The 18,706-nt window shown below is 43.0% G+C and overlaps 1 protein-coding gene across 6 annotated transcripts in view; it reads right to left on the bottom strand.

Annotated features, from left to right (window-relative positions):
* Nucleotides 1-1,949: 1,949 nt before the first annotated feature.
* Nucleotides 1,950-18,706, bottom strand: part of LOC100119623 (protein turtle) — a 186,552-nt gene continuing 169,795 nt past the window's right edge. For 5 of the 6 annotated variants that reach the window (XM_032597512.1, XM_032597510.1, XM_032597511.1 and 2 more), the window contains 9 exons: nt 18,225-18,634; nt 17,875-18,146; nt 17,140-17,312; nt 16,977-17,057; nt 14,173-14,217; nt 13,918-14,103; nt 13,619-13,846; nt 13,287-13,380; nt 1,950-7,928 (listed from right to left, as the gene is read on the bottom strand). In XM_032597512.1, coding sequence (XP_032453403.1) covers nt 6,581-7,928; nt 13,287-13,380; nt 13,619-13,846; nt 13,918-14,103; nt 14,173-14,217; nt 16,977-17,057; nt 17,140-17,312; nt 17,875-18,146; nt 18,225-18,634 — 2,837 coding nt within the window. In that variant the 3' untranslated portion in view covers nt 1,950-6,580. The remainder of the gene's footprint in view (nt 7,929-13,286; nt 13,381-13,618; nt 13,847-13,917; nt 14,104-14,172; nt 14,218-16,976; nt 17,058-17,139; nt 17,313-17,874; nt 18,147-18,224; nt 18,635-18,706) is intronic. The other variant, XM_032597515.1, reaches the window with a different exon arrangement.

Below are 18,706 nucleotides of genomic sequence, written 5' to 3'. Positions count from 1 at the left end.
AGAGAGAGAGAGAGAGAGAGAGAGAGAGAGAGCGTAGCGTTGCAAAAATGTGCGGATTCTTTGCTGCCGAGTCGTAGGAGATTATCTGCGACGCGTATGTGCCAATTGAGGCACTTATACAGTGTGGGGTATGAAAAGGATGCAAGGCGCGTTAAAATACAGCTGCCGCGCTGCCTCTCCGGTAATTGCCGCGGCGAATTTCGCCGGACTCGGTGCTCTGACCTTTGCGGATTGTTTTTGGGATTTTATTGCTTTATCGTATGAATATTTTGTTGGCCGCTTTACGTGCCGGTGACAGTATTGAGCCATAGGGAGTCGTTGATGCTTTTAATTGCGAAAAATGGCCGAAAGGATGACGGAGTGATTCACGAGATTAATTTTAGTGCCCGCACTGGATTCTCCAAAGAGCAGACAATAGTTCGCTCGTTCGTTCTTCCCGAAAGCGATAAATTTTTAAAAGCTTCTTTCTGAAAAATTGAAAACCGTATTGTAAACTTTCCTTATTCTCTACTGAGAAAAGGCGGTGTGCAAAATCTCCTAAAGCTACATGAGAATTCCGATACAATTAGGTCATGCTTTTGAGAAAGAATTTCACAGTCAAATAAACAAAACAGCGATAATACGCATAGCGAGTGGGGCTTCTCGAGCATCAGACATCCGACCGATCAATTCAGTTTCGAGTTCTCTGATTACACCTTTTTCCATTAACTCCAACAGAGTTCATGAATCCAGGGCAAAATAAGAGATTATATTTCTTCGGCCGGATCGCTCTTCTGATTACCATCGCTTCTCCGACTCCTACACGATTTTATGTACTTACTTTTCTCGCCCGCACTGTCAACTCTTAATGAAGACAACCGTTTCCGGCTCCGGATATTTACATCAGGCACTTCCATGTGCAGGATTAAATTTACTCATCTGGCATCGATAAACGTTCATTAATCTACAAGCTGCTTTTATTGATCGAAATAACATTTTATTTACGAAAAAAATAAATAAATAAATAAATAAATAAATAAAGTGCTAAAGGTTTCGAAAAATGTGCCGGGAAATTCCAAAAGCTCTTCCTTCTCCGAAATCGCGCAGCATACAGAGAAGCATCGGCACAAGTCGACATCTCGGTCGCAAGCGGTGGTCCACTCACCGGCGGCTCTTACGTCACATCCGCGCGTTGACGCATAGCACGACGCGCAGACTGTCCGCACAGCGGCAGCCTTGCCTCGCTGTTGAGAGATAATAGGGATCCGCGAGCTATCTCGCTCTCGCAGCTGTCAATGGGAATAATGACGGAGAGGGAACGCTGCAGCTATCGGACTTTTGGCGACGTAAGCACCTGTCCACGGCTACGGCGACGAAAGCCGCAGGAAGAGGAGCGCCGCTTGACCCACTAAAATTTCCATCCGCTCGAGCTTTTCACGGGGCTTTTATCTGTCCGATGTGAAGCGATGGGAAAGGCTTCTCTGTTGTTCGTCGATGGTCGTCGCTGCAATGGTGTGATTTTTTTTTCGGGTGTGGAGGATCCATGGGAATCGGTGGGAAATTCATTTGTTCGTTGGTGAAATATTTTGATTGCGCTAATCGCGTCGTCAAATGGCGTGTGAAACCAAATATACGCCGTAATTACGCCGATTGAGTTACCTCGAAAGATTCGTACATCGTTCTCGCGTTTCAAGCGGTATTGTTGCTCTGCTCTAGTTTTAACTAACTATAACACTTGTTTTAGACGAGCAAAATCAGGGAAATTGTAGTAATTTGCATTAATCGCTGCTTATTCAGGAGCTTTTGCGCAAATGGTTTTGAACTTTAAGCTTTGCACACTCATCCTATATCTTGTGAAATTCTCCCGAGTCAGAGCTGAGATTTTTCTCGAAATCGATTACGCAGCGAATTGAGTTAATATTTGTACATATAGATAATCGAGGGTGAGGAATGAAAAAAAATCCAGATCGTTTCAAATGACCGTTCTCCTTTTAATTTTATTTAATAATAAATCGTCTACAATTCGTCCTAAGTTAGTACGTCTTGGAGTTCTCGGAGTAGCGAGAAAGCATAGTCAATAATAACGGGGCAACGATTTTCTTTCATCTCTATTCCGGGGAAAGTATGATAGATATACCAAACAATAGTTGAACGTGTGTGTGTGTGTGTGTGAAAACGCATGTGTGTGTGTGTGTATGAGGCGCATATATAGGATCGATATACATTTGTTTTGTCATAAATAATAAAGGAAGTATGGAGTTACGTTACAAACATGACGGTGCAAAAGGCTTTGCGAAAATCGTTCACAACGATGATTATGTTATATACTTGCGCGCGAATGGATGAGTCTGGGCGATGATAAAATTAAATAATACAAAACGGCGTACTTCAGCGAGGAAATCAATGAGATTCGCAGTTTCATTCACTATAAGGACGCGGAACTTCGTTTTCATATATACGTTTGTATATGTATGCGCGTGTATATCAGGCGAAACGGGCACGGTACATGATATATTATAATGATAAAAAATAATAATAATAATAATAAAACGCTACGATTAAAAAGTAACTAAAATTAAAATTGTACTCAATGGGCAAGTTCAGCGGGTTCTTACGACGATACTTCCACAATCTCGTATTTTGTCCTTTATACAGGAGTCGCCGACTGGCGCTCAAAATATAACGCACTCGATTCACAAAAACATCCTAGAAATTGTCGCGCATGATGTACCAACGTATAGTCATTTCTTACACATTACATAAAACCGTTATAGATTTTATTCACGCTCCCGCGGCTACGAATTGCATCGAGCTGTGCACCGCGACACCTCGCGTGACGCGCATAATCGTACAATTGGTCGGTTCTCTCTCGCTGTGTATCGCTTTTATTTTTATATTCCAGCAGGCGCGACTCGCTCTCGTTTTCCTCCGCGCGCAGTCTCTCGTTTCCACGGAAGGCGTCGTCTTATTTATATTTATTATTATTATTTTTTTTCGTTTTATCGCTTATTTTCTCCCGCGTTGGCGATGTAAACACGACTTTAACGAGTAATGATCGTATAGAAAAATTCTCCCGTTTTTATCAAAGGTTTTAATTATTTATCACACGGACTTAACACGATAAAAAAGCGGAAGCGCAAGAGCGGTCGGCCTGCTTCGTGTATGTGTGAGTTTCTGCGCAGCTGTGCCGTAGACACGTTGCGGCGACACCTGCGATGCAAATTTCAGCCGCGAAAGCCATCGCGCTATATTATCTTTTTATACATATAATTAGCGAAATACTTATGCGTGTGCATGTGTACATGTGCGCATATGCGTTCGAAGGAAAAATGTTTGAGAAATAAGGTCTCGACAATCGGTTGTGTAAGAAATTCAACGGCGCGCCGTGAAAGGTTTTCGAAGCCCAAAGATCGTTGAGCCAGAATTTGCGGTAAGTCGGCAAATTACTGTTCCTTTGATTCTCGAATCGCGCCTAACTGTTCACAGACTAGTGAATAGATTTTAATCGATACAATTAGTTGTGCTCAATGATTTTTTTCTTTGAACGCTTATATTTACGTCATTAAAAAGTTTCACTTAGATTAAATTTTTAACAATACAGGCATTACATCGCAAAAAGTGCAACGAGATGACTTGAGAAATAAAATAGATTTTATAGACTTTATAGATTATTTAATAATACTGTTCTTCATAGCTTAATATTAAAAATATCGCAACAGCTTCAATTCGTATGCAAACAACGCCGCAATAGAACTTTTATCTCGCATAACTTACGTACGATTCGTTTTGAAAATTATAAAGAGTTTACCTGATGACGCTATCGAAATAAGCATGCAACCGTTACGTTTGCATAACAAACGAAAAAAATACATACAAGTCTAAATAAAAGATCACGAAAAAGTCAACATGCTAAACTTGTATAATGTCTTTATTATAAGTTTCGTAGATATTATAATGTGCCTATCGATTCATTACAATGAGCAATTTCAACGATTTTTATGAATTTTTTCATGAAACACTTTATAGAAATCTTGGATAGCAATTTCTTACACAATCGATTTTACATAATATTCACAGACACGCGTATGAGCGTGTGTACAGGAGAAATGAAACGACAATGTTGGGGCTTGAACAGGACGTGAAAATGAATGAACAAAAACGAAGACGGATGGAAAAGTGTGCGTCGTTAACGAGGATCGTAACAACATATTCACGATTCAACCATATAGTCATTCTCTCCTTATATACGCGATACTTTTTTGTTAATGCATTTGCTTTTACGTGCTGTCGGTGTAAGTATGTATAATACGCTTAATACGGTGACCGATAAGTTTTTTTCATTTTTATATATATATTTTTTTCATTTTATTTCCCTTTAATTTTCTGTAGCGAAACACGTGCGTCGTCTTTGAGATCGTTGTATCTAACTATGATATATCTACACTCTTATTTTATATATACGCTTATCGCTTATCTATTACAAGGTGAGAGGAAAGCACACGGCTCGCGAGAGACACCCCTCTTCGCGATTGCGTTTCCCTCCTTGATCAAGTTCGAATTTGCGTTGGCTGCAGTGTGTGCGTGTGTCTGCGCGCAGAGTCGAGGCTCGGAGAGGAAAATCGAATTGCGATTATCTATATGGCGCGCGTCGATGAGGACTCCGTCTTTATACAATGCCGATCGGAGCCTCACTTATCGTCTCCTCCTGCGTAATATACCTGGATTTTCTCTCTCCTCCGACGCGACATTCCATTTATCTCGTTTGGGCTCGCTCGACTTGCTCAGCCAGCTTTTTCTTTGAGCTTGCAATTTTCGTGAGGCTCTTCGCTAGTTACTCTTTCGGCGAGGGAGGAGGAGAGCTCGGCAAGCGTAATGTACACACTTTCAAACGAAATCGAAAAATATCCGACTTTGTAACGGTAAACTAGGTCCTTGCTTGCCTGCTCTCTCTCTCTCTCTCTCTCTCTCTCTCTCTCTCTCTCTCTCTCTCTCTCTCGCTCTGCTCCTCCCTCGACAGCTTTGAATAGTTTCCTCGTTACACGCTAACCGGAACAAACGACACTCATTTTCACGCCATTTTTCTTTATAACCAGTACTTCAATAATTATAATATATGATACAACAGTAACGGGCGATTTTGCGTTCGCGGCTCCATCATTTTTCCCTTTATTCATTAAAAACACAAGTTCATTTCTTTTCTTGCTGAAATTCATGTGTCCACATCCTCAATGTCGATTAATAATACTACACGCTACATCGTTATAATTTACAATTATCAAGTAATTATCAAATTATTAATTCAATTATTAGAATTACTTTAGAATATTGGTACTCTTTGCGTCACCTCATTTTTAATAATTTTTTGTTTATTTACTATAATTGCTCTTCGTCATTCTTTATCTCGTTCTCTCATTCACTCAGGCGTCATCTCTCACTCGCTCGCTCTCTTGCGTTTCGTTATTACACGCACTGTCGTTCGTCCCTCTCACTGGGTTCATCCGCCGTTCTGTTTGTCATAGGCTTAATTGTCAATCGTCCAAGTGTATAGTTGAATCGTGAGTAGAGCCTTCGCTAATTATATAATTGTACTAATGATCTATCAAAGGTATTAGCTTAAATATAAATAAGACGTTTGTACTATAAAAAGAAAAGTAAAAGTATCCCCGAGCAACTTGAGTATCTCGTATAGTCGAGCGAATCCTTCGCGCGCGATACCCTCTAAGAGCTCCACAACACTTTTTTCTGTCGCTTAAATCTCACTCTCTCCCCCTCTCTCTCTCTCTCTCTCTCTCTCTCTCTCTCTCTCTCTCTCTCTCTCTATCTCTATTCGTCTTCCTCTCCAAGACCTCGTGTATAATTTGTAATAGAGAAATTGACCTCGTCTCTTTGTTTTCGTTTCTTTCTACACCTCCTCCGCTCTCTCACTCTCTTCGACACATGATCGCTATCGTCGCTTAATACTTAAATGTTCTCTTGTTTTACATTGCTTAAGAAAAATTATTGTGCCGATAATATGGTGGGTCGCTAGCGAAACCCTAAACAGGCAGTGCAGTACGAGTGAGTCCTTAAGCAATCTCGAGGCAAGCTTCGGCCTAATATCACGGTTCGAGTCCATTGCGCATCAATATTCTTTGTTACTTTAATTATACTTGATTGTGGCATATTTTTCCATGTGTGTGTGTGTGTGTGTGTGTGTGAGCAGGGTGTTTTCGCGTCTGTCTGTCGCTTGTATTTATAATAATTTGTTTATTTACTTATAACATATCATCTCCCCCTTTTCTCGTCTTTTATTACTTTTTTTCTCTCTCGTCGTCATTAATAATTACTTACAGTTTACGATTAGGGTTAAACGTGGTTTACTTTTTTCGTTTCTTCATTTATAAGGTATAGAGCACGTACGTGGTACAGTATCTTTGGAGTATTTTTCTGGTTCAGCCTCGCCTGTGTATGTGTGTGTGTGTGTGTGTGTGCATGAGTGTGCGTGTGTTTGTGCGCGCGCGTGGTCGCGAAAACGCGAACATAAGCGAAACGAAAACAGGATCTCGTCGTCGCGGACGGACGAATGAACTACTGGATCATCATCATCGTCACACACTACAGATCAGCAGGCGCTCTCCAGGTGGGCGCTCTGCCGGCGCTTGGCCTGGCGCTGTCGGAACTGGTGGAACTCGGCCTTCATCGCCTGGACGCGCGCCTCGATGTTATCCCGGGAGTACCTCGCGGAGGCGGGCTGCTGCTGGCTCGTGTGCACCTGGTGGATCTGGGGCAGCTGGTGGTGGTGATGGTGGTGGTGGTTCATCTGGTGGACGGGCGGCCGCTCCTCGCGAGTTGGCGTCGAAGCCGAGGTTGGCGTGGGCGTGCAAGAGACCGGGTCGAACTCGTAGTGGCCGTCGACGCTGCCCGCGTCCAAGTTCGCGCCGCAACTGCCCCCAGGAAGGCCGATGCTGATGAGGTTGACGCAGCTCTTGAGAGCCGGGTGGTGGTGCTCGAGCCAGCGGCCGACGGAAGCCGGAGGCGGAGGCGGCCGGTAGGGCGGCGGACAGCACTCGGCGACGGTGCTACCACTGCGCGAGCTCTGGTTCTGCTGGGAGGTGTTCTTGCTTCCGAAGCCCGAGCTGCTGGAACGCGACTCGGGCGAGGTCTCGAGGTCGGGGGAGGCCGCGAGCTCGGGCGCCGAGCGGGCGTGCCGGGCGTGCCGGGGCGGCAGTCGGGCCCGGGGCCGGCCGGCTGGTTGTGGCGGCGAGGAGGTGGCCAGCGGCTGGACCGGCACGAAGCGCTGCGTGCACTCCGCGTGGATGGCCTTGAGCGAGGGCAGCTCCTGGCTGTAGCGCTGGTGGACGGTGTGCAACTGCAGGTAGCTCGGCGGCGTCGGGAAGTAGGAGTTGCTGCGCTCGACCGTCGAGTTGGCCGGCCGCACGGAGCTCAGGTCGCTCAGGTAGACGGGCGAGCTCCAGGGCGCCGACTGGGGCCCGCAGCTCGGCGAGCTCGCGAGGAAGCGCGGCGAGGCGATGGTGCAGATGTCGGCAACGGCTGAAGCACCACCACCGACCAGTTCGGGCGACGCCAGCTGCGGCGACGGGCCAACCACGGAGGCCAGCAGTTGATGCCCGGGCAGAACGACCTGGCCGACCTGGACGGGCTGCTGCTGCAGGTTGGAGAGGCCGCTGCCCTCGGAGCGTAGACTCAGCTGGCTGGTGCCGACGAGGGGCCGGCGCCAGGAGGACTTGAGGCGATGGTGCTGCTTGGGCAGGAAGCCGCCGTCGTCGCTGCTCGAGGCGTCGAGGATGCTGTTGTTGGCCGAGGACATGACCGAGTCCGCGATGACAAAGCGCCCGTCCGCGGCGCGGGAGATCTTGCCCAGTGGCCGGCAGCGGCGCGCCAGGTCGGGCGTCGCCGGGCTGATCAGCTCGCGCAGCAGACTCAAACCTGGTACTCGGCTTTTTCTAGGTCTGCTCGGAAACAGAACAAAAGAGCGTTAGTCTTGTCGCACACTTGCAGCCAGCTGCAAAGCTTCGATTCGAGGGTTTGCGGAACTTTTATTGTATTTCCTTTCAAAAAACTGAGCGGACTGCGATATTCCGTGAACCATCGAATCGGAGCCGAAAATACAACATTTATGTGCAAAACTTGTGATTATAACACGACACATAAAGTTGGTAAGTAAAAAAAAAAATAATATCGATTAAAATTATTACGCATAATTATATAGGTAAATAAACTAAGGATTGTAACTCGGATGCAGGCTAGAGGAAGAAGGCATGCACATGCGCATTCCGGTGCGAGACACACATTATAGTATAAAATTGGGTGTGACAGGGTTTCTTGCCGGGTGCGTGAAGTGGAAGTGAACGTGGATTTTCTTTTCTCAAAAAATTTTTTCTCCACTTAATATTCATTTCCAATCTTTTCAAAAAATTTCTCATAACAAATTAATATATCTCTCAATGATGGTCATTCCATTTGTCTGAATATATTGATTATCAAATATTTTAGGTGCTCCGATTGCTGTCACCTTTTTTCCTCCTTCGTGTCCGGCAGCAAGGAAAAGTAGGGGAGAGAGAAAATTGTAACACAACGATTACATTCACAAGAACAAGTGTTAATAGTAATAAATGTAACGCTAATTAATTGAACTTTACTCTAGTAGGGGCGATAGACTTAGGGAGCAAATAGATATGTCTATATTCGAAGTACAACGTCAGTTTACAGTTGGCAACGGGACTTTGTTCTACTGTCAAGATCACAAAAAATTGAAAAAAATTGAAAAAAATTGAAAAAAATAGTTACGTCAAAAGTTCACTCATTATAATCAGTTCAATCGTAGTATATAAGACACGTTTGAAAAGTAAAGAAATCATATATACTTGTGTTGTACAAAAGTGTATTTTCAAACAATAATAAAAGGAGGGACGAGTTTTCGGTTTCCAGTGAGGTATCGCCGCCTTTTCTTTTGCATCTTTCCGAATCTAAAGCTATATCGTGGTAAGCTACTGAGTGCGTATTATATAACAGTGATGTGAGTTGGAAGCTCAAAAACTCGTTCCTCGAAACAAACAGAAAATTCACATTTATCTAAAGTATATAGTGACAGGTGAGTCAAGGTGAACATAGGTGGACGGCAGAAGAGATTGTATTTTGTATAGGCTAAATCGTTGCAAACAATTATCGCGGGAAAAAAAGTGTTTGCACCTACTTTGATACTGTTTTCTGTGTTTACATGTTATATGAATTCAAGGAATCTTCGAGTACTAAGAAACTGAAAATAACCGAGAAAAGAAATTTAAATCCTCAATCATCAAATAACCGCTGATTCTTAAACAATCACAACCAAAGTGTATAACCTCAAGACAATGAATAAAAAAATACGTTCTCTAACACTGTACGTATATACTTTGTAAGTACTAAAAGCTTACAACGAAAACTCTAACGTCCTACGACTTAAGCACCAGCGCATCGTTACGAAAAAAATAATGTCATAGAATCACTTGAAATAATACAAAATATTCGTTATCTGCGTAAAACGAGGAGGTAGTAAGTACAACTATGCGGCTACTATTCAGTCAGAGGTCGCAAGATATGTGGATTTTTTTTTATTATTATACTTCTGTAAATTTTCTTTTTAGTCAACGGTTGTTTCCTTTTTTAAAAGCATGCATTTTTTTGTTAGTATTAAGAACGACATTTATCTTGATTATTTACAGAGATTGTATAAAGAGACCTCTGAGTAAAAGGCAATGCACTACTTTTGGTCAGGGGGGTTTACGTGGGGGTAGCAGTATAAATAACACGATTAGGTAAAGCAGATATAAATATAACGTAAGTCAGTAACAACATAGACAATATGATAGGAACAAATGAATGAATAATGAAAGTAAAAGTATAAGTACAATTGGGTAGTAGTAATTCTACTGTTGTCTGTCGTGATAATGGAGAGAATGGTGTTGAATGGCGCTATCTATGTACTCCCTAATCCGCCGAGCTTAGGTACAGGGTACTGACTGGATGAACTAGTGAAAGTCTCCTATAGCTGTTTTGCTTGCATATTGCTCTCTGTTTCTCTCTTTCTGTCTTTCTCTCGCATCTCTCATTTCGTCTACAGTTTTTTCATGACAATCATCCTAAGTAGTAGCAGATAGACAGTACGTAGGTGGTAGGTGGTGACGATAGAGCAGTAGTAGTATTTAGTTTTGTTTTGCGCTTTCTCATATAGTTGCGGTAATAAAAGTAGATTAGTCCTAGCAGGTAACATTGCGTCTCAGGCGAGCGGAGAGCCAATACTGCCTCGAACACTTTCTCTCGTAATATCTTTTTTTTTCTGCTAATTTGCACGTTATCTCTTTCTTTCTCTCTCGTGTGTGTCATGTATATAATAGCGGTCACAGTGGTAATAAAACTGGTAATAATTTTTTAATCATATAGTAGCAGTAATATACAGTAATAACAACAGTTGCAGCGGGCTCGCTGGCTCTGGAGCGGCAGCAGCGTTACTGCCCAGCAGCAGGTGAGCGAGCAGATCTGACGTCTGCCACTCAGCTTATCCGTTAAGTCTCGAGTCTCGAGTAGATAGTCTCGCTCTCGATAGCGATATAGATAATTTGCAATCCGATGGGACTGGAACTTCGCGCTACTGACTGACTGACTGTCTGTGTGTGCTTTAATGCTCAATCTGTCTCTTTCCCTCTCTCTTTGTCTCACTGACTCTCGAGTGTTATATATCTCTGAATTATCTGGTCTGGTTTGCGGCTCGCTTAGCGGATGTTAGGCTTACTGTTCCGCCTCTCTATGATAAACACGCTGTCGTAATCCCGATTTTCGAGATGGAGTGTGTGATGATCACGATCACGATTCGGGGGTACCGGCTGATCGTGGACCGGCTCCGAGGTGGCAGTGGTGGCGGGGGTTACTTGCGTAGGAAGTGGTTGATGAAGAGGTTGTGGTGGTTGCGGATTCAACGGGCTGCAACGGGTCAGCGTCGACACTGACTCGCCGCAAGCGTTTAAGTTTGTCGACCTATGGAAACACACAAGAGGACAATGCAGACACCGCGTAGTGTCAGTCCACGGATTCTTTATTTTTACTCAAAAGAACATTTAACTCTAATTCTCTTATCCATCGCAGAGAGCGCAGTCAAAACTGACTTTGATAACTTTCAAGGCGAGTTCAAACTTTGAAATTTTGTCGATTCAATTTGCACAACGTGATTTCTTAAATGGTCTAGTTTCGACTCCGCTACTCTTGTGATTTATCAAGAGACCTGCATGATGTAACCTATAGCTCCATTGAAAATACTTTGGCTGCTTACTTCGAGTTAAAAATGGTATGCATAGAAATGTCGTTTTAAAGTTTTAAATAATGTTATCATTTGGACGTATCAAAATGGTCATATCTGTAGTATTGAAAGTAACATTATTTAATGTTTCTCATACGATCCTTTCCACTGAGCATTAATTATCTCGGAATAAGCAGCCAAAATACTTGATTTCGTACTGAACCGTACAGCCCGTTCTGGATATTTTACGTGCGATAAAAAAGATGTGAAGAGCGATGCAAATTGCGCGTGACGATTGAAGTCGAGTTCTTTCTCAGTAATCTTCAAGGATGATCGCGACTGCTCGACATTAAAATTCCACGTGCTTGCCGCGAGGACGAAGGAGAGTGGAAGCATAGTATGAGAGGATGTGCAAAGGAATCCTTCGACCTCGGGTGCACGACAAAATATTCCAGCGCCAAAAACCTTCTTAAGATCCAGATGTACAAAAAAGAAAAGTTCAAAAATCAGCATGGAAAATGGTAATTGAAAGAATACACAAACCAAATATAGTCACAAAATAATGAGGATGAGTAAAAATGTGTTGAAAAAAGTTTTTTTTTTCGATGAAGAAATTAATGATGATGATGTATAAAAGGCTGGTTTACTGGCTCTTAAGAAGATGAAACCAAACCAAAGTTAACAAAAGACTTGTTCCGGTCTGTAAGGAAAGTCACGGCATCAAATTATCGAAGAAAAAAAAGTAACAAAAAAAATGTCGTAATCCAGAATAGGCATCGCTGCAGTCGTATTGTGGACTTTTGGATGCCGTTCAAAATTATAATTGTATCATCTATGTATTGTGCTATAATGATTCATTTCGACGATGCACTTTCCCTGACGGATTCGAGTCGTGGCGGCTCAATCCGATTTGTGAATAATGAAAGATCGGGTGGATCATGACAGTTGCTAAGTCGTCTGTCAGTGAAATGTAACGTTGCAACAATGGTTTCTCATTATTTTTTACTATTAGAAAACAAATTTAAGACAATCGATTTACATGGAAATATTATCAAGTGATTTATTATGTTTCAATTCACTAAATAATATGCACAAATTTCGATATATAATGACACTTCATTGAATACTCTCTCGTTATAAATTCACATTTATACCACATCGTTATTTCGAAAACAGAGTTAGTACAGTTGATAAATAATTCATTGTACAGAGGGTACATTGTACGATATTGAATCAGTCGTTAAATTAATCAATTGTCAAGGAAACAAATCAATGAAAAGGGAAATAAAAATCTTTTATTCAAATCTTGAATTTGTTTCAATAGTATGCTTTTTGTGTTTTAATACTCATGAAAAATTTTTCGTCTTCGTCCAAAATACCTCTGCTGTTTCGGTTAATCTTAATCTGTTCTAAGATTATTATTCGTCTATTCTAGGCTTTATAGGGTGATTAGACAAGAAGATCAAAGAACATTGACTACTATATCGTATCGTAGAGAATCGAATTTTATGCAAGCTAATATATCTCATAAATCTTATTTTTAATTTTAATCTAAGTATTTAACGTCTTTTATCTTCTTTTATCTAACAGTAAGACTTAATATAATTTTAGTTCTATGAAACGCTCGTGAAAGATAAAACAAATGCTGTGGTGCTTTTCTTTCCTATCATGTTAGTTGTTAAACCCTACACCTTTGACTAAACCCTAGTACTCTTATAAATTTAAGAACGTAATTGCATATTCGTATTACTAAGAATTCTCGGTTAGTAGAAAAGTTAAGCTTTCTTATTCAAAGAGAGATATGCCGAGTAATTGGGTAATCAATCAAAATTTTTAACGTGTACTAATTTAACTGTAATTGACAAACAATATCGAAAACAAATTGTATGCAACAAATGCAAGTACGATCTCATCGGACTAGTCACTTATCAATTATTATCTTACAGTGTTCTCTCAGTTGGAGAACGCGAATCTTAACTCTAAGTCTTTGATCGTAGTAATAGTTCGTAAGTTTAGGGTGACAAGCTGTGAAACTCACTTTTTCAAAGGCACTGTTCCCTGGGGCCCCTGCCCTGCGCCGTTTCGGGCGTCTGTTACCCGGCAGGTCACCATGTTATACGCTGAAAGCAGTTCTATAATATTACAAAACAGTGTTAAAACGGAATCTTGTCACGTCCAGGGATGTGGTCGTCAGTCGTCACTTCTACCTTGAGTACGTTGCTTCTCTTCCAAATGTAAGAAGCTATTGTTTTAAAAAAGTGCACTATGTGAAAGAAAGAGAAGCAACGTTTTGCGGGGGAAGCAAGCTTGGACCAAAGTCAGAAAAATTGTCAATTAATGTGATCAATGCAGCCACTTGTATACTCGTACCTTTCTCCTGTTTTCGTCGCTTTCTCTTATTGCAGATCTTGACCGCGCAGATGCTGAGAATAATCGCGACGATGAAAAAGAGGATCCCGCCGACTACGCCGGCAGTTATGGCCTTGTGCTTGACGCGCGCCGGCACCGAATACTTGTACTGCTCGCTCGCGCCAGCGCTATCCGACGAATTGGCGAAAACTACGAAATAATACGTCCTGCCGCCGACCAGATTTTTCACTGAAATTTCACGTTAGTTCATGTCACTGACATTTATAGATACGCTATTGATATAAAAATCGAAAACTCACTGAGATAGCTCGTATCTTCCGGTCGGATCTGTCCCTTGTTAAGGGTCTTCCACGGCCCGTCGGTTTTGAAGTTAATGGTGTAAAATTTTACAAGATGATTCCTCTCAAGCGGAGGCATCCAAGTTATAAGAAATCCGTTGTTGATCTCCGTCACAGTCACGTTTCTCGGTGGTCCTGGCCTCGGTCCTGAAATCATCACGCGAAAATTAGATCTTGAAAGGCGATGAGAGTAGCTTTAGTTGTCTGTTCTCCTACCATCATTGGGGGTAACTTTCTCCTTTAAGGGTAATCCTAGCCCACCTGTAAAAATATATTTCTTCATGTTATATTTGCTTAACGAAAAAAAAATTGAATAATTACAGAATAATCATCGCATTTATTGTTTCATTAAGCAATTATAACGTAAACAAGCACATTCTTACGTTTGGGCTAATGATACTCTTAAGGGCCAAAATTACTCTAGTCAATGATTCATTCGTCTTAAAATCAAAAGCAAGCTATGCAAACTACTGTTACGCCTCGTGGAATTCCCGGAACAAGATTTTATTTGAATAATGTCAAGTTATGCGTATACTCTGAATTTCACGTTTACTCTGCAAGTTTTTAATCTTTTTTGTTTAATCAAATATATTTCAACAATTTTATCAAATTTTTTAAAAGTTATTTAACATTAATCCATAACATTAAAGCTTTTAACAATCACAAAGTTTAATTTGAAAATACAGAAAAAAAAACTGTTTATCTTTAAATCGACTTTAAAATGGACACTGTACCGTGTAATTGAACGAAAACAGAAAAGAGGGGGACACACCCGGGCATCGTAAACGTCATGCCATCACGCAGCGAAGCTATTGTAATAAAAAAGCGAACAAAAAAGCGCACGCACTTGGTTTATGCAAACATGAAAGTGCTGTGAGGGATCATCAATACTATGCATAGCCGTAAAAAGAGCTCTACTAAAAAATCTTGCAAACCTTGGTAAAGTGTAAAATGCATTAATGGTATGTATGCTAATCATTTTTTTCTCTACGATATAAGGAAGCTAATGTTTCGAAAATTACATTCCAATGATGCGATACGACATGAAAAAGAGATGCGGGATGAGATGTTATAATACAATGATGAACTATCGGCAATTCAATTTAATCGGACGAAACAAACGATCATTCCAATAAACAGACTGGAAACTGATGATCTCGCGATTTTTCATAAACTTTTCAAGCCCCCGAGAGCTACAATGAACGTGTGTGGGCCTAGGCCAAAGCCCCGATAAATTCGTTAATTAAAGCGAAAAATTGACATATTCAACAAAATAGCGGTCTGGCGTTCGCGCGCGCGAGAGAAAGCTCGCGTGGAATCCGAGGGAGAAATTGATTTTCCGCCCTCCCCCCGACAACTGCGGCGGCAGCCGCGAGGGGGAGGAATTCGCCGCCGTGGCTGCAGCCGCACATTCGCAAAATGCTGACCGTCGTGCAGCCGAGCGATTTTTAACAAACATTGTATGCACTAACGAACTCGTCTGTTTATTAAAAAAAAATAAAAAAAAAAAAGAAGAAGGAGAAGAAGCAACGACGGCTTTTCGCTGAGAACGAAAAAGAGATGCGGGGAAAAAAGAACGCTTTTTTCGCGCGACGACGGAAACATTACGGAGAAGATGAAGATAAGGGAATTCCGGCGGGTAAACGGATTCCGGCGCTGCGCGCGGATTCAACGGTTTTGAAATTAGCGTCGGGATTGTTTTCGTCATTTTGGCTCGTTTAAAATGTATGAAGCTCGCTCGCTCTCATCGCTCGCTCTACCCTTCCGCGGCTATTCCTTTTTCCTCCGTCGTCGTTTGCCCCCGACCTCTTCCCCATCTCCCAGAGTTAAGCAGATTAAGTTCATTGCTCACTCTCCCGGTCTCTCCCACTCTCTATTTTTCTCCTCTTTCGGTCCTTCTCCTATTCCCAATATCGCTTTCGAGGGCTCGTTCTTTTATTTTTTAGTCTCGTGCTTCGTCCCTTCCTCTCGCTCGATTTTAACGCGAGTGCATAAATATTTTTTTCTCGCTTATTTGCATTTTTCAGAGCTTCTACTTCTAAGCGATCTCACGGCGCTTTCATACGGCTTCTCGCTGTAACGGCTATCGTAATAAAGCGAGCTTTAATACCCCTAATGCGATAAACGAGAAATGTGAATGAGAACGCGAGGAAAGGAATATCGAGCGCTTTAAATTAGTTAAAATTAGTCGTTTGAATTAATTACATTCTAATTTAAGCTTTCAGAGCTTTTTATTTTTTCTCTGTTCGGAAAGTAGGTTAATTATAGTTTCGCTAAATACAATGTAAATTCCGTGCCGCTCTGTTGGCATTGGCAGCGGTCTTTTATCATCGGAAAGGAATAAACAGAAAGAGTTAAAGCGAACAAGAGGAAATTGTCGAAAGTAGGGACAAAGAAACGCGCGGGCCAGAAAGGCTCCGAAAAAATACAAGGAACGTCATTGTGTACAAATGTCGAGCAATGAACCGACGAATTCGGGAAGAGGAAATAAAGGCGGAAGTGGAACGAATAGTTCGATGGGTTTGCCGATACGATACGTCGCGACGGGATAGAAGAAATCCCGCACCGTCGTCGCCGTCGACGGTTTGAAGGCCGGCACGAGGTTTTTCGAACTTTAGAACTTTGCTTCCGGGATGCTCTTAAAAGTGCTGCTCCGCTGTTTGCTTCGAGAATTTTGCAAACTAAATTCCTCGCGCAAGAAATGTAACATGCTTCGCGTTTTATACTGTCTGTCGGATAAAGTGTGTTTTAATGTCTGTCTTTTTTTTTCGAAACACCGTCGAGCTTTCAGGGCGGTATTTTTGTTTTATTTACATTCGGAACTTTACGTTCCTTCTCAGATGCGATGCCGTCGAATGTACAAACTAATCATGAGAAATGCACTAATGGATTTCAATATGAGATAATGTATAAGAGGGAGCATGATGTAAATAGCAATATAAAATAAAAAATCATGTAGCTTATAGTAAACTGTTGAAAAAGTAAAAAGTTGAAATTGCCGTGATGCAGAAAAAACATACCACCACTTTGGTCTGCTGCAGCTGCCGGTATTTGATTTCCCGAAGTCGATGATTGTGTTGGCGCTTTTTGTAACTCCACGTCTGCATTCGTGAACAATGGACATTAGTAATCGTGAAAAGAGCGAATACTCGAGCAAGAATGAATTTCAATGTGTGCACTTACCTAAAGTTCTAACAGTAATTATACCGCTGGACATTCCGTCGCCAAGCGCATTCTTCCCGACAACTTGGAACTCGTGATTCGTGCCGGACTTCAGCCTGCTTATCGTCACCGTCGTGCTTCCGGAAGGTGTGACGGGAATCGTTTTCCATTCCTGAGCCCCTTCCTCACGATGCCTGAAATGTTCGGACACAAGCGTTACGAAACAATATCTCCTCATCTCTTGTACTAGAAATACCGTTCTATCATTATCAGTACCGCGTGGATTAGCGAGGTTTGATGTACTAGCTCGATCGAAGCCAGAGAAGATTAGAAGGTTAATTAGCTCGGTGGATTAATTAAGACGATTTTTGTTATCGCGATAACACGCAGATGGCGCATTCAGACACTTTGAGTGACAGGGTAGAATATGCAATTACGGACGCATACATCGATAGCGGGCTCCACATCAAATATACTGCCGCAGCTTGCGGTTGCTTCTAATACCGTTATAATTCGCAGGTTTAAACCGAAACGTGCATTTCCGAAACAAGCGCTATAACGACGCGCGCGCTGTACGATTCTCTCGCAGTATAAAATCAACAATTTCACAGTTCGATAAAAAACAAATCGGATTTCCGGGGGGCTGAAAGCGAAAACGAATTTCCGAATTCCCGCTCGCGTCGAATCGATCGTCAGTCTCGACGGGCGTGTAAGCGGAAAAAGGGAACAGCGACTAGCCCGACAGCTAGCACTCACCAAATCGTGTAATCCTGCTTGTAGTCGGGTCCGCCGGAGTATCCGGGCTGCCAGGAGAGCGTCACAGAGAACTGGTCGGCCACGCCAGTGACGTTGTGAGGCGCGTGCGGTTGCGTGCCCTCGACGATCAGATGCGTCGATTTGACTATGGTCGCCACCTCGTTCGACACCACGCACTCGTAGACGCCGAAATCCTGCTGCTTGAGGTTCTCGATCGTCAGGTTGCCCCCTACGACTTTGGCTCGGCCCCGCGCCAGCTCCTCGCCGTCCTTCTGCAAACGTCACGAAGCATTCGTATATCATAGCTCGACCAAAGTTTATCCGACGATCGCGGACAGACGTGTGCATACCCTCTGCCAGGTGACGGTGGGCTTCTGCGTGCCGGAGCTCTCCTGAGCGGCGCAGTGCATCTCGACGGTCTCCCCGACCTTGCGCTGGTACATGGGCTGCGGCTCGACGGTGAAGACCGGCGGGTTGCGCACGAGGACCTCCATGTAGCCGGAGCTTCCCTGCGTGCCGTGGGCGTTGTAGGGCGTGCAGGTGTACTGGCCGTGGTGGTTCTCGTTGACGCGCGTGAAGAGCAGCGAGCCGTTGCCCATGACCACGATGTCCTTGACCTGGTAGGGCTCGAGCAGCCGCTTGTCCTTGGTCCAGGTGACGTACTGCAGCGGCGGGTTCGCCTTGATGTAGCACTGCACCACGCCCGCCATGCGAAACGGAAGGTACTGGACGGTCGGGTTGAACGTCACTTTCGCTGGATCTGAAAGAGGAATCCGTTGAGTGCACTACTCTGTGGGACAGCACGAGTGACCAATGCTACAGCCATACTGAC

Source organism: Nasonia vitripennis, chromosome 2, assembly GCF_009193385.2.
Source record: "Nasonia vitripennis strain AsymCx chromosome 2, Nvit_psr_1.1, whole genome shotgun sequence".
Taxonomy (NCBI): domain Eukaryota; kingdom Metazoa; phylum Arthropoda; class Insecta; order Hymenoptera; family Pteromalidae; genus Nasonia; species Nasonia vitripennis.
Note: the sequence above shows the minus strand (reverse complement) of the source record. Positions and strands in the feature narration are given on the sequence as shown.